Source organism: Lissotriton vulgaris, chromosome 7 (assembly GCF_964263255.1).
Source record: "Lissotriton vulgaris chromosome 7, aLisVul1.2, whole genome shotgun sequence".
NCBI classification, from domain to species: domain Eukaryota; kingdom Metazoa; phylum Chordata; class Amphibia; order Caudata; family Salamandridae; genus Lissotriton; species Lissotriton vulgaris.
Window position 1 is genome coordinate 1307034283 of NC_141695.1, and position 15929 is coordinate 1307050211.

The 15929-nt window shown below is 52.5% G+C and overlaps 1 protein-coding gene across 1 annotated transcript in view; it reads left to right on the forward strand.

Moving 5' to 3' along the window:
• PFAS (phosphoribosylformylglycinamidine synthase) overlaps nucleotides 1–15929 on the forward strand; it is a 371702-nt gene that overhangs the window by 239234 nt on the left and 116539 nt on the right. Inside the window, exon 18 of the mRNA XM_086931905.1 lies at nucleotides 5327–5557. Within this exon, the coding sequence (XP_086788031.1) occupies nucleotides 5327–5557 (231 nt within the window). The remainder of the gene's footprint in view (nucleotides 1–5326; nucleotides 5558–15929) is intronic.

Consider the following 15929-nt stretch of genomic DNA (forward strand, 5'->3'; position numbering starts at 1 on the left):
GAAACGGGAAGAGTGAGTATACCCCAGGAGAAAAGACAAACCAAAGCCAAATTTGAAGACAAAAAGGTAAAGTGCAATGTGAACATACACAGTATATTGGTTGCTTTAAAACAAGACAGCAGTATTTCTATTCAGTAGTTGGAGACACCGGGAATTAATCAGTTTATCACAGTTCAAAGAAACTGTCTTTGTACATTTGTCAACAACGTTTCGATCCTTGGAAGAATAAATAGGGTCTCATCAGGACTGAAATTTCTGGGGAAGAGAGGAAAACGGGGGTGGGAGGAGAGTTGTTTTAAGATATTGTGGATACTGAAGAAATTAAATGAGGATAAGTTGAAAGGTACATACCGGCTGATGTAGTGGAGGCCCAGTCTGGGAGGGTAGGACCACTATAAGTGGCGAGAATAGTTGTTCTCAATTGAGCAATATCTGGGATATGAATGGTTGGGGCGGCAATCCCCTTCTAAGTCCCTGAAAAAAACAATTAAATAAAAAGGCATGGGTACAACCTTATGCCGAATTTTGTTTGTTTGTTGAAATTGCATAAAGAGCCAAAATTGGCTCCCCTTAAAGAGTGAGGAGCATCTGTATTTGGCTCTCTCCAGAAGACAAGGGATCTTGTATGGGTGAGGATAGCACACCAACGAACGAAGTAAACCTCAGATGGAATCAGGGGAAATTGACAAAAAGGTGTCTTAGGAATGTTCCTCTTTGTGCATGGTTAGCCCCCACATTTTGCCTAGTTATGATGTGGTTTCTATCGTAGTGCACAGGGTACCTGCCATCCAGGTCCCCTGTGCTAGTTCCCTAAAAACAAATCCCCAAGTGGTACCTCTCGCCCCTGCTAGTCCCTAGTAACTGGTACTTGGGGCCTGGGAGCTGAAGAGGGCCCCCTGTGACTTCCCTCCCTGTGACCATGCCAATGCTCTTGCAGCTTGCATGCCCCTGTGAGGGTGAAAACGACAAAGTCGACAAAGCACTACCTGAAGGTTTAGTTAAGTCACCCTCTAGCAATCCTCACAGCTCTAAGGTAGGGAGCACTGTACCACAGGGGAGGGTATACCTGCAGGAGCATATATGCCCCTACAATATTGGGGTCCATTGCTTAATATTGTAAGTGCCAGTGAAGCCATAGAGGGCACATGGGCTGGAAACCTGACAACTCAAGTTCACCAGCACCATGATGGCTTCTCTGAACCAAGGAGTGTTTGGAACAAAACTACTCCTCTCAATAAACTCAATTTGATGCCAGTGTGGGATTTATTGAAACATGTACTCAGAGGGCCCCCCGGAAAACCTTCCAACCCTGGTGTGGCCTCTGCCCGGTGTAGGCAGCCAGACACCACCAGACATCTTTCTGGACCCCTGGGTCGAGAGCCCCCACTCTTTGGCACCAGAATCAAAGCACATCCTAGTTGGCGGTGTTACATGGGCACAGTGTTCGAGAGGGAAGATTCAAAGGCCTGCCGTCCATGTAAGGGGAACCCTAAACTCTGCTGCTAGCAGCAGATAGCAGCCCCCGGATTTACACCCCAACTTTGGGTGAGAAAGCCTGCAGGGAAAACTAGGAAGAATAAGAGGTGTGTCCTGCAGCCAGCGAGGACAGTGGCTCTGTCCACAAATAAATCAACCCAAATGACTATGGTTCCCTCCGGATCTGCGATCCCTGACAACTCTGTACCCAACAGCTCCGGCCTGTTTCCAGGTGGCCCACTGATTCAGAAAAGATTATACAGCGATACTGAGTCCAAGTCCAGCGTTGGCTAACCCCTCCTGGACTCCATGACAACACAAGTGTGAATACAAAAGGCATCCAAAGACCTCGACCGGCAAGAAAACCAGACATCAAAGGGCACCCCTGTACCTAAAGCCCCTGGGCCTTGGGGAGTTTGACCGTCTGTGTCCCTTTGAGCTACAGCATCTCAACTTAACTCCGCTGTCACTGGTTTCCTTCGTGGATCCTCCAGTTTGTCTCCTGCTGACTGTTATCCAAACAGAGTTTCTTCTTTGAAGGGCATTTTGTGCCCGACACCTTGTTTGCGCCCTGTACTTGGCCGCACCTGTGTCGCTGGTGGTGTATGTTTGGTGCTGCCCACTCGTACGTACTTAAACCCCCAAAGCTTGAGCCCTGAAACAATTTAACCTACTTGCAAGCAGTGTGTCCTCAAACACCCCAGGTCTCCATTGGGTAACATTGGGCCCGATCTCCAACTTTGACCTCTGCACCAGGTCGTCTTTGTGCAACTGTAATTTGGTTACTGACCTGCAGAACCGCAATTATTGGTTTCCTCTATAGGTTAAAATTGCAAGGACTAAAAATTGCACTGTGTCCACTTTTGAAACTGAAATGAATTTCTATTTAAAAACGTACCTTTTTGCGAAGATCTTGGTCTTAAAAGAAATCTTGAGCAAAGCTTATTTTAATAAAATTGGTGCGGATCTCCTTTTTGAGTCGTGTCATTTATTAGTCACTGTGTGTATAATAAATGTCTTGCACTCCTCTGTTAAGCCTAAGGCCACTTGCCCCACAATACCACAAATAGAGCACTTTGGGTTTACATTGTGCCCTGTACACTTCTGGGGGAATCTTTGGACTCTACCACTGTATAACCACCTAGTGGTACACCATATAGAGAGCCACCTTCCTTCAACACTCCACCAGAGTTAAAGGGTCTGCAGCTGCTTTGTTAAGGAATATCCCTATTCCAGATATTTGCAAAGCAGCCACATGGAGATCTGTCCATACGCTTGCCAAGAATTGCTACCTGGACTGTGATGGCAGCGCAGACACTCCAGTAGGATAGGCTTCCCTCGTCTTTTCTACTGCTTTAGGTAAGGATGGGCTTATCTATTCAGTGCTTATGACTATAAATGGAAATCTACGAGAGAAGAAATAGTTCCTTACCTGTAACTCTAGTTCTCTTGTAGGAGAATTTCCATTATAATCCTAAGCAACCCTCCCTCCTCCCTGGTGGAGTGAATAGAAGTAATCAATGGACCTTTATATAATAATCATGCATCGCCTCCTACTGCTCGAAAAGCCAGGTCTTGAGTTGCTTCCTGAAGGAGAGATGGTCCTGGGTGAGTCGTAGGTGGGTGGGGAGGGTGTTGAATGTCTTGGCCGCCAGGTAGGTGAAGGATCTTCCTCCGGTGGTGGTTCTGCAGATCTGTGGGATGAGGGCGAGGATGGCTGAGCGGAGCAGGCGGGTTTTGCATGTAGAACGTGATGCGGTTGTTGAGGTATTCGGGGCCCAAGTCGTGGAGAGCCTTGTGTGTGTGGGTGAGGAGTCTGAACGTGATCCTTTTGCTGACGGGGAGCCAGTGCAGGTCCCTCAGGTGGGCGGAGATGTGGCTGTGTCGGGGGATGTCGAAGACAAGTCGTGCTGAGGCGTTCTGAATGGGCAGGAGTCTTCTCTGTAGTTTGGCAGTGGTCCTAGCGTAGAGGGCGTTCCCGTAGTCCAGACGGCTGGTGACGAGGGCCTGGGTGACCGTTTTCCTGGTTCCAGTGGGGATCCAGCGGAAGATCTTACGGAGCATGCGGAGAGTGTTGAAGCAGGAAGAGGTAACGACGTTAACTTGCTTGGCCATCGTGAGGGAGGAGTCGAGGATGAAGCCCAGGTTGCGTGCGTGGTCGTGGGCTTGGGTGGGGGGCCCAGAGCAGGGGGCCACCAGGAGTCGTCCCAGGCGGAGATGCATGGTACGAGGATGAGGACTTCCGTCTTGTCGGAGTTCAGTTTCAGGCGGCGGAGCTTCATCCAGTCTGCGATGTCTTTCATTCCGTCCTGGAAGCTGGCTCTGGCGAAGGTGGGGTCGTTGGTGAGGGAGAGGATCAGTTTGGTATCGTCGGCGTAGGAGATGATGTTGAGGTTGTGCTTGCGTGCGATGGCTGCGAGGGGGCTCATGTACACGTTGAAGAGAGTGGGGCTGAGCGAGGAGCCTTGAGGTACGCCGCAGGTGATCTTGGTGGCTTCTGCGAGGAATGGTGGGAGACGGACTCTTTGGGTTCTGTCTGAGAGGAAGGAGGTGATCCATTCCAAGGCCTTTCCTTGGATCCCGGCGTGGCGGAGGCGGGTTGTCAGGGTGCGGTGGCAGACCGTGTCGAACGCAGCCGAAAGGTCGAGCAGGATGAGGGCGGCGGTTTCTCCGTTGTCCAGCAGGGTCCGGATGTAGTCTGTGGCCGCGATGATGGCGGTCTCGGTGCTGTGGTTCGCTCGGAATACGGACTGTGATGGGTCGAGGGAGCCGTTCGTCTCCAGGACGGGTGTCAGCTGTTTGTTGACGGTTTTCTCGATGACTTTTGCAGGGAAGGGGAGTAGCGAGATGGGGCGGAAGTTCTTGAGGTCTGAGGGGTCTGCGGTGGGTTTCTTCAAGAGGGCGCTGATCTCTGCGTGAGGGAGTAGAAAGAGTAATAGAGAAGATAGTGCCATCAACGCACAGGAATGCCATATATCTGTGCCTTCACTGTGTACCCTTCTGGGGATACAATTTCACCTAATGACACGCTGTGCCTGGGTAGTATTCTGAGGTGAGGAATTTGTGGTTGGATTTAGTGTTTGTCAGAAAGAGCGTTACCGAAGGTAAGTAACTTGTTATTGAAGTATTCGTGCTTCCTAATTTACTTCTATTTGTATTGCTCTCCCAAGTTTTCAAAGTGTCCCATACAGTAGAATGTGATGCAGTCAGGATCGCTAGGTCCTGCTGTAATAATACCAATCCATACCTTTAACCAGGACAGATTGCGTCTGCCCAGGCTTGCTACATTCTTTCCTGACATTCTGTATGCCAGTGCAAAAGCTGATAACAGATAATCAAACTATGTCTATTGTCAGGACTGAAAACAGACTCTCTCAACCAAGGAAGAATGTTGCTAATATATGCCCAGCACAACTGAGAAGGAAGCTCTGTTCGCGTGGCATGGGTGAAGCTGTGGTTGAGACTAGACTTATATTGCTCATGCAAACCAGACATCTCCATGGTCTCTGAGGCAGAGCCTCTGGCACAGAAGAATGCAAGTTACCATGTCTTAGGAGCAGGTGCAAGAACACATTGAAGGAGAACCACTATTTTGTGCAGGATGCATTAAGCTGCTACTAGTGAGGGAGCCTGCTGATTCAGTAAAGAATGCCCACAGCCTGGGAGCCACTTTATGGGCACTCGTTGAAAAGCGCGTTGCATATGTTTTTGTTCACATGTGAATGGAGCTTCATTTGATTTTTGGAAATATGGGTTTGGAGAGTTAGTTTGGTTTGTCTATAACTTGTGAGTTTTGATTACCTTTTCTTTTTCGCTGCCTATCCTTTCTCACACCCTTCTCTGCTTGCAGGTTGATCGCTCAGTGACAGGACTCATCGCTCAGCAACAGTGTGTGGGACCTCTACACACACCTCTGGCTGATGTTGCTGTGGTTGCTCTATCATACTTTGATAAGGTGGGAGCTGCAACAGCTATTGGTGAGCAGCCAATCAAAGGGCTGCTGGACCCTGCAGCAGGGGCTCGCATGGCTGTTGGGGAAGCACTAACTAATCTGGTTTTCGCCCGTGTCACAAACCTGAAGGTGAGAATAATTTAATATTGTTATGCAATGCAAGAGTTATCATGCAATATCTACAATGCTTTACATTTGTTGATATCTGATGCACTGTGCCTTTGTTCTGTTTGGGGTGGTATTCTTTCAGTAGGAACAAAATTGCTATGATCGTGGTGACGTTTCTGCAGTATTGTTAACTTGTCCCTCGCAGGGGATGTAAGTAAGAGGGAAATAGAGGAACATGTCATCTTACTACATTAGAGTCACACACTCTGCCCTAGAACTTGCCTGAATAACATTTAACCATTACCCTGCCTTATAAGTGTGCCGTTATTAGAGGGGACACTCTGAACCATAGTGTGTTACCTAATAAGGTGTTCATATACATTGGAGGGCGGATGAGGCGCTGTTGCAGAGGAACAGATCATGCTGCTTGATGCATGTATTTTCTAATACTGTATAAGCATACACACTTGTCGCTGTGCTGACATTATTTTGTAGTTAAGGTTGACACCTCAATCCTTTGGAAATTCCTTTACTGTGCCTTTTTTAACTAGGTCTCATTTGACCAAATTGCGCCAAACTAGAAGTAAAAGGCTTTCAGATCTCTGCCTTATGGCATGCTGAATTTTGTACAGCTTAGTAAAAGGAGGCAAATGTTATCAAATGGGTGCCAAAACAGGCTGTTTTTACAGCATGAAATGTCTTCTTAATGCACATTCTGCGCATATTTCTGCCATCTAGTACTTGGGGCCAGAAGTGCTGGACTACAAAGCTTCTCCCCTCTGTCTCTCTCTTTGTGGGGGTACCTAGGTAGAGCCCGAATGTGTCAACCATAAGCCCTCAATGCCCTACACATTACCACCATCTTGGATTCTTTTTTCTTGTTTTGGGTTTGGAGGTGCACGGAGTAAGCTCCCAAAGAAGTTGTCAAAAATTAATCTAGAGAACACTGAAGTTGTTTAGAGAACCTGGGAGAATGACGCTCGATCGAGCTTTCCGTGATATTCTAGGAGAGGATCCTAGGATCCTGCAACATCATTTTGTAATAAGTTCACAAGCTTTAAAATCTGCACAAGCTGCCATCAGAAGTGCACGTTCAACATTGAACATCCATTATATTTCTGCTTTCCAATCAACCGTAAGACCAAGGTTTGCCCCGCATGTTTATTGTTCAAACCCAAAGTTCAAGTTCAAAAAGCTTTATTCGGTTTGTATTACACAACCATATAAGCTGAACAATATAAAAGAAAATACAAGGTTAAAATATTATTACTCCTCTTTCTAAATAATCGTCATAAACACGAGTGTATTAAGCTCCTCTTCCTATCCAATTTTTAGAAAATTATTTTATGGACCAAACTTCATGGTAACCTAATACTAAAATAAAAACACACTGTTATAAATTCAACTAATAAATACTTCAAAAATAAACATTTTTTTACAAAATTCATTAATAACCTAAGTGAACCATATACCAATTCTTTATATTAAAGTGCACTGTGCTAAGAAAATATAATTTGCATAAGTGCAGATGTGCAAAATCGCTATCGCTATATCTAATTCCCTTATACAGTACTCGGGGGACTATGCAAATTCTCTTTAAAGTGATATATGCATAAGAGCGAAATTACAGTTTAGATTAAAATTTCACAAAACCATCTGGTATCTAGCAACTCTGCATTTCATTATAGTTTTTACAGAATTGTAAACAGTGGACTTTACAGTACATAAGGGTGCTCCCATTCTACTATAAAGTGACATATGCATAAGTGCAAATTAGCCATATAAAAACGAAGTTTCACAGTATTATAGATTTCCTAGCAGCTCTACTTTTCATTATAAAATGTACAACATAAAAACAGATATCTTGGCTATCAAAAGAAGATAACAATTTCATAGCATCTACTGTTGTTCGAATTTTATATTTTAAAAGGATAGGCTTTACATAAAATTTACAAAATAATAAGAAATGGCAGCAGCTCTATTTTGAAATATTATCACAAGGGCACTTCTCGGTAGGGCTTTCCCCCATTACGGGGAAGGCTACGAGATAGTGGGCAATTCCCAACCTAAGGCGTGTTAATACAAATCGATGTGAAGATCTTGACACATCTACCAAGTATGCCTGGAGCCCACTTCTAAGTTCAAGTTGCCTATAAAAGACAAATGTCTTTTGAGTCCTAATTAGTTTAACTCGCTCCTCCCTCTTATAAAACAGAAACGAGTCTTTTATCTCTTTCTTAGAAAAAGGTATTACATATTCAGACTCCTTAGAAATATTAAAATCAAATAATAAACTATACCAACGGGTAATAATACTTAGCCATGGTATGCGGGAACAGTAATCCAGCTTTAAGCAATCTCTGATTATGGACTGTGTGAACTCAGTTTCGCTCTTAGACCAAATGGAGCGCCATAAAGTAGGGGACGTAAAGCAGCCAAATCTGATATATAATTGAGGCGAGTTTCTTGATGAATTAAATCAGTGGAAGCTGAGGCCGGAGCACTCAACAACCGTTTGAGGAAACTGTTTTCATCTTTTTGAAGTTGGACTGCAGAGGAGTGGCCCAATAATCCAGCTACATACAGAGCTGAGAAAACACATCTGAAAGAAACACGTTAGTGTTAGATTCCTTACCTTAGAATATCCCCAGGCGTCAGACTGGATCCGGAAACTTTTGCGTAGCAGTACCCCTGCGCGTCGATAGGCGTCGTCTGCAGGCGTCCCCTGCGGCTCTGCGTCCGTCGTCGGCGTCGTGCGCCGTGATGACGTCGCTGGAGTATATAGACGCCGCCTCCCGCGCTGACGTCAGTTCTTCTTTTTTACGCGCAAGTAAGCGCAGATCCGAAGAGCAGTACTCCGGTCTTTGACCAACTTTGTTAACTTCTATCTCTTTTTGGTGCCTGATAGGATGCCCGGTTTCAAGAATTGTGACGGTTGTGACCGCACGATGTCGGTCACGGACCATCACCGACTATGTCTCCGGTGCCTGGGCCCCGACCACGAGTGGACGCCTGCGTCGACTGCCGGGCTCTCACTAACAAGGCTAGACGGGAGCGGTCCCGCTAGCTGCTTGAGCTCCGGGTGTCGGCCCCGCGTCGGGAGCGGTCCCGGTCCGGCCGGAGGTCCAGGGAGCGTTCGAGGGAGCGGTCGCGGAGCCGCGCCGAGCGCTCCGGAAGTCGTCACCATTCGTCGGGCTCTTCAGGTAAGAAACACAAGAAGTCGGGGCGTCGTCATCGTACCTCCGACTCCCCGCGACGCTCGCGCGACGCGGCCGGGGGTTCGGGTGACCCCAACCACGCGGCTCCGCGAGAGTCGCCGGCGCGGCCTGCTCCATACCCTCCGGTCCCCGGGCAAGGTGCGACGCCTGAGGAGATTGAGGCGTTCCTCATGGCCATGAGGGCGCTCAGTTCTCCGGCGGGGCCTACGGCGCCTTCGGGCCCAGTGCTACCGTCTGAGGGCCCTGGTGGGTCGGGTGTCCCTGGCTCGACGCCGTCGGGTGCTTCGGCCCCGGTGCCGTCGACGGCTCCGACCCCGGCGCCGCAAGGGCCTTCGGGGTCGACGCCGGCTGGTCTGCCGACCGTTCCGGCGCCGATTCCTTCGGGGTCGCCCCCGACGCCGTCCCCGCGCGGCGCCGGTTCTCCTGTGCCGGCTTCGGCCGGCGCCGGGGCTCCGGTGCCGGCTCCGGGCGGCGCCGTCCCCATTCCCTCCCCGAATCCGGATGCGGAGTCGGACAGGCGTCGCTCGACGCCGGGTTCGACGCCGATGGGGCCTATGAACCCCGAGGAGCCGGTCTACATTGTTGACTCCGAATATGGAGATGCGGGGAAGGTTGGGAGGGGTCTGAGGACCCTCTGTCATGCGAGTGCCAGTATGACGTGGACTGGACAGGTGATTTGGGGGATGCCAGTGGTCTGGACGACTCTCCTAACCCTGGTTTTGTCTCTCCTCCTTCCGTGGCGCCGGAGGCTGGGGCTGCATATTCTGTGGTGCTGATGAGGGCTGCCAAGGCCTTACACCTTGAGCTCCCCGTCGCGGCCGTGAGGCCTAACATCCTCACTGAGGTCTTCAAACCGCAGTCATGCCCACAGGAGCCACTGCTGCCGTTTAACGAAGCCTTGTCAGACGTTCTGTTGGGCACGTGGTCCAGGCCCGCTTCAGGTTCGCCTGTTGATCGGAACGTGGCCAGACGCCACCGTCCTTGTCCGGACGACCCCAAGTTCCTGTCCACCCATCCCACCCCCGAGAGTCTGGTGATCCAGGCCTCAACCTCCCAGACCGCGTTCCCGTCGGCCCCGCCCAATCGGGAATCCAAGAGGTATGACCAGTATGGCAAGAAGGTCTTCTCGTCCCTAAGTTTGGGACTGCGGTCTTGCAACACCGCTTACCTCTTGGGCCGCTACACCCACTCTGTGTGGGATACGGTCGCGGAAACTGCTGCCTGAATGCCCCATGGAGGTGCGGGCAAAACTCGGCAAGGCTGTGGCGGAGGGCCGAGATGCAGCAAAATATTCCATACGGTGTGGTCTTGATACGACCGACTCGCTAGGCAGAGCGATGTCCACGACGGTGGCGATTCGTCGCCACGCCTGGCTGAGATCCGCCAACTTCTCGGCAGATGTCCAGAATACATTGATGGACATGCCGTTCGATGGCTGTCGCCTGTTTGGTGACAAGGTGGACCACGCGCTGGAACGCTTCAAGGACTCCAGGGTCACGGCCAAGTCCTTGGGTCTCTCGACCCAGCGTTAGCAAACGGGTTCGTTTCGCTCCTTTCGTGGCCAAGGAAGGGGCGTCCCCACACGTGCTGCCAGCCACGCGCCGCAACAATCTTTTCAACGCGGTGGCGGCCGTGGAAACCGCCGTGGAGGCGGTCGGGGTCAACGGCGGGGTCAGGCCACACCTCCCCCCGCAGCATCTGCCTCCAAATCCTCCTAGTCCGTGCTTTCTGCCCCATGTGACGCCAGTGGGTGGCAGGGTTCGCCATCACCACGCTCACTGGCGCACAATTACATCGGACAGGTGGGTGCTGCAACTCGTCCGAAGGGGCTACTCCCTCCCCTTCGAGACCACTCCTCCAGCCATGCCACCGCAGAACCACCGTGTGTCGGGGGACCACTTGACACTTCTGCAGGAGGAAGTTACGGCCCTCTTGGCCAAGGGGGCCATCGAGCGCGTTCCTGGGCCATAAGTAGGGTGTGGTTGCTATTCCCACTACTTTCTGGTACCCAAGAAGGACAAGGGGGGCCTACGTCCTATCTTGGATCTAAGGAACGTCAACGGCTTCCTCCGGAAGGAGAAGTTCAAGATGTTGACATTAGCTCAGGTCTTGGCTGCTCTAGACCCGCAAGACTGGATGGTAGCGTTAGACTTGCAGGATGCGTATTTTCACATCCCCGTCCTGCCGGCCCACCGGCGTTACCTGCGGTTCACGGTAGGCCAGGAGCACTTTCAGTTTGTCGTGCTCCCCTTCGGCCTTACCAGCGCCCCACGGGTGTTCACAAAGGTGTTGGCGGTGGTCGCAGCCCATCTGCGCAGGTTAGGGGTTTCAGTCTTCCCCTACCTGGACGACTGGTTGTTGAAGGCGGGCTCGCCCCAGACGGTCGTCCACCACCTTCAGATGACGGCAGACCTCTTGCACGACCTGGGGTTCTCCATCAATGTGCCGAAATCACACCTGTGTCCCTCTCAAAAGCTCCTTTTCATCGGAGCGGTTCTGGACTCGGCGCAGTTTCGGGTTTATCCTCCGGAACGGCGGGTCCGGGATATACAGGCTTTGATTCCCATCTTTCAGCCGCTATCCCGGGTTTCGGTCAGGTTGACGTTGCGGCTACTGGGGCTGATGGCTTCCTGCATCCTTCTGGTGCATCACGCCCGGTGGCGGATGCTGGCTCTGCAGTGGGACCTGAAGTTTCAGTGGGCCCAGCATCAGGGCAACTTGTCCGACCACGTCTTGATCTCGGAGGGCACTGCGAGACAACTGCAGTGGTGGCTTACGGACCGCGATTGGGTCAGAGGCAGATCCCTCTCCCTTCCCCAACCGGAGCACGTTGTTGTGACGGGCGCGTCCCTCCAGGGCTGGGGAGGCCACTTGGGAGAGGCGGAGATCAGAGGCATCTGGTCTCCGGCGGAGTCCCGGCTCCATATCAACCTGTTGGAGCTGCGGGTGATTCGTCTAGCACTGAAGGCATTCCTCCCCTTTGTCAACAGGAGTGTAGTGCTGGTGTTCACGGACAACACCACCGCCATTTGGTACTGCAACAAACACGGCGGGGTGGGGTCGTGGACCCTTTGCCAGGAGGCTCTGCGCCTCTGGCAGTGGCTGGAACGTCAGGGCGTGACTTTGACGGTTCAACACCTGGCAGGTTCTCTGAACGCCAGGGCGGACGAACTCAGCCGTCGGTGCTCGATGGATCACGAATGGCGTCTGAACTCGGACGTGGCGCAAGGCCTCTTTCTGCAATGGGGAGAGCCTTGGTTAGATCTATTCGCCACAGAAGAGAACGCGCAATGTCGTCAGTTCTGCGCGTTGGAGTTTCCAAGACGGCACTCACACGGCGACGCCTTTCGGCGCGAGTGGAGTTGCGGTCAGTTATACGCCTTTCCGCCTATACCACTTCTGCCCAGAGTGCTGAAGAAGATCAGGCGCGACCGGGCCCAAGTTATCCTTGTGGCTCCGGACTGGGCTCGAAGGTACTGGTATCCCGAGCTACTCAGCATGTCGGTCGGTCCCCCGATCCGCCTGCCCCTTCAGGAGGACCTTCTGTCGCAGCAGCAGGGGACGGTCCTACACCCGAACCTGTCCAGTCTCCACCTCCATGCTTGGAGATTGAGCGGCGGCAGTTGAGGCCATTTGACTTGCCTCCTGAAGTCTGTGATGTGATTCTGGCAGCCAGGCGTCCCTCCACAAAGTCGGTATACGCCGTCGGTGGAACAGATTTGTGGCATGGTGCACAGCAAAGGCTGTGGATCCTCTTTCGGCCCCTCTTTCCGAGGTTCTTCTGTTTCTTCTCTCTCTTGCCCAGCAGGGCTCTGCTCTGGGCACTATCAAGGGCTACCTTTCTGCCCTTTCAGCCTTTCTAAGGCTTCCTGATCAGCCTTCTTTGTTCAAGTCCCCAATTGTAACGAGATTCTTGAAGGGCATCGCACACCTGTATCCACCTGTTCCGTTTGTGATGCCTCAGTGGGACTTGAACCTGGTTCTAACCTTTTTGATGTGTGCTCCCTTTGAGACCCTTCATTCTTGTCCTCTCCGTCTCCTTTCCTGGTTGCCATCACCTCTGCCAGGAGAGTGAGTGAGCTCCAGGCTCTTTCTGTCCAACCTCCTTTCCTGTCCATTCATCCTGACAAGGTGGTTCTAAGGACTAGACCTTCTTTCCTGCCCAAGGTAGTTTCTGCTTTTCACATCGGGCAGTCCATCACCCTCCCCTCCTTCTTCCCGCCTCCGCATCCTTCAAAGGATGAAGAGCGGCTCCATCGTCTGGACCCAAAACGTGCGCTTTCATTTTAGGTTTAAAGTATTTTATTAAGGCATAAAAAAGAACACGGGGAGGGGAGCAGGAAGTCAGGTAAACATACAATACAAGAAGCAAAACGTTGCAGCGAGTCAGAAGGAAAAGAGGGAGACAGGGTGCCCCAGAGGGTAACAAGGCAAAGACATAGGCAATAAGGCATTGTGTACGATCCCCCTGTAGGCCCCCACTCCCTAGGCAAGGTCAAGCGAAAATAACACTCCGCGACACAGTGAAAGAGAAGCATACCGTTCCACCAGCCCCTCGACCCCAGAAGGGAAGGAGAAAGAAAGGCAAAGAAGGAAAGAAGAGAAAACAATACCCCAACATCCCCGTCCGAAAGTCAGCATTAGAAGCATATAACTCCACTTCCCACCCCCAGCCCTCGGCCCCCAATCCGCACATTCACTCCGCCGCTGGCGCCGGCGGCGTCAGCCTAAGGAGGCGCAGGTACCGTGGACACGTAAGCTCGCGGAATTCCGTGGACAGCAGTGCCAAAAAGGGATGCCAGAGCTCCTCAAACTGGTCAACATTCCCAGCCACCGTTAGCGAGATCTTCTCCATGCCCAGTACCTGCCAGAGCCTATGCAACCAACCAGTGATAGAGGGGGCAGTGGGGGTGCGCCAAAGTACCAGTATATTCTGGACGGCGGAGCCTAGCGCAATCGCAATCTGCCTGCCCCTGCGGGATTTCAGCGGGTACATCAAATCATTGGGGAGGCCAAGCAAGACATACGCGGGGAAGCGCGGAAGCTCGATCTCAAAATGCCTGTCCACCTCATCTAAGACTTCCTTCCAGTAGGCCGACAGCACCGGGCATTCCCAGAGAATGTGCGTGAGGGTACCCTCCTGTCCGCAGCCGCGCCAGCAACCCTTATCGCCTATTTTGCGCATCTCGTAGAGCCGCTCCGGGGTGTAGTACCAATAGGTGGACACTTTAGTGAAGGTTTCCGTCAGCCCAGTGTGGTACGCAGAGTGCCTCGCCCGATATGCAATCTTGTCCCACTCCTTGTGGCTCAGGGTCCTGCCCAGTTCCCTGTGCCAGCGCTCCCTCCCTGGGTTATGGTAATGAAACGGCGGGGGTTGGAGAAACTTATACAAATCAGTGATGAGTGTGGCGTCCGAGGCCCGGGTTACCAACCATCGCTCAAAGGGCGTAATCGAACGGGCGGTGACGTCACGCACTGGGGGTTGAAGAGCCCAGTGGCGGACTTGCATGTAACGCAGTCTGTCCCCCTCCGTCAGGCCAAACTCCTGTCGGAGCTGCTGGAAGGGGAGCACGCCCTCCGGCCCGTAGATCTGGAAAAGCGCCCTACATCCCGCGCTCACCCAGTGGGAAAAGGCCCCCGGCTCCAGACCCGGGGTGAAGTCCGGGTTGCCAGCAATGGGAGTGAACGGCGATGGAAAAGTGGTGAGCTCCCGAAGCTCACACACCGCGTCCCACACTCTTAGCGGGACCCGGGTGATAAAGGAAGCGTAGAGATTAGGTGGTCGATGGATGCGCCGCAGGAACGGGACCTCCTGGAGGGTACGGCCTGCAACTGCCTGGTCTTGAAAGAGCCAGTGTTTGTCCGATTCCCACCGGCTCCACTCCACCAAGTACCGGAGCTGCGCCGCCTGGAAGTACTTCCGGAGGTCCGGGACTCCGAGACCTCCCGCCTCCGGGGCAAGCATGGAGAGGACCCGCTTCATCCGAGGCTTACGGCCCTGCCACACAAAGCGGGAGATGTCTGCCTGCGCCTGCCGTATCCAACCCACGGGGGCTGAAGAGGCAGAGCGCGAAAAAGATACAGGATCTGGGGTAGTATTGTCATCTTCACCGCCGCAATACGGCCTAGCCACGAAAGTAGGCCCTTGTTCCATCGGCCGAGTTCCTCCTTGATCTTTTTGCCCAGAGAGGAATAGTTAGCCGCGACCATAGCAGGCAGGGAGGGGGCAAGCAAAATGCCCAGGTAAGCCACCGTGGAGGAGGACCACTGCATAGGGAAGAGACTTTGAAGGTCCCGCCTGGTGTCGGCAGAAAGCGACACATCCAGCGCAGCCGACTTGGCCATGTTCATTTTAAAGCCCGCGACGCGGCCAAAAGCGTTCAGCTCCTGGACGCAGGCAGGGAGTGACCGCCTGGGGTCATCTAGGGTCAGCAAGACATCGTCCGCGTATAAGCTGACAGTGTGTGTGTATTGCCCCATCTTCACCCTAATAGCGTCCGGGTTGTCGCGGATCCTCTGCGCAAACGGCTCCATATAAAGGGCAAAGAGGAGCGGCGAGAGGGGGCAACCCTGTCTCGTGCCTCGCTCAATGGCGAAGCTGCCGGAGCTGTGTCCATTGACACGCACTGACGCCGACGGTCGCCTATAGCAGTTAAAGACCATAGTGCGGAACTTCTCGCCGATCCCCAGTTTCCCAAGAACCAGCTCGAGATATGGCCAATGAACCCTATCAAAGGCCTTCTCCGCGTCGACCGATAGAAGCATCCGCTCCCCCGGGACGCGTGAGGCCTTTTCCAGTACGTGCGTCACCCTCTTCGTGTTGTCGACCGTCTGCCTACCGGGTACAAAACCGGCCTGATCCGCCTCCGCCAGACCTGGTAGGTGTAGACCCAGTCTGGCCGCCAAGATTCCGGTATAAAGCTTGAGGTCAACATTTAGGAGCGAAATGGGCCGGTACGAGCCGCACAAGGTCCGGTCCTTCCCCGGCTTGGGGATAACCGACACAGTCGCCGAGAGGAGGTCCGGTGGAATGGCACCCGGTTCGGAGAAGGAATTGAACAAGCGGGCCAGGAGAGGAGCAACAGTGGGACAGAAGGTCTTGTAGAACAAGGCCGTGTAGCCATCCGGGCCCGGGGCTTTACCATGCTTCAGCCGCGCGATCGCGGAGATGACCT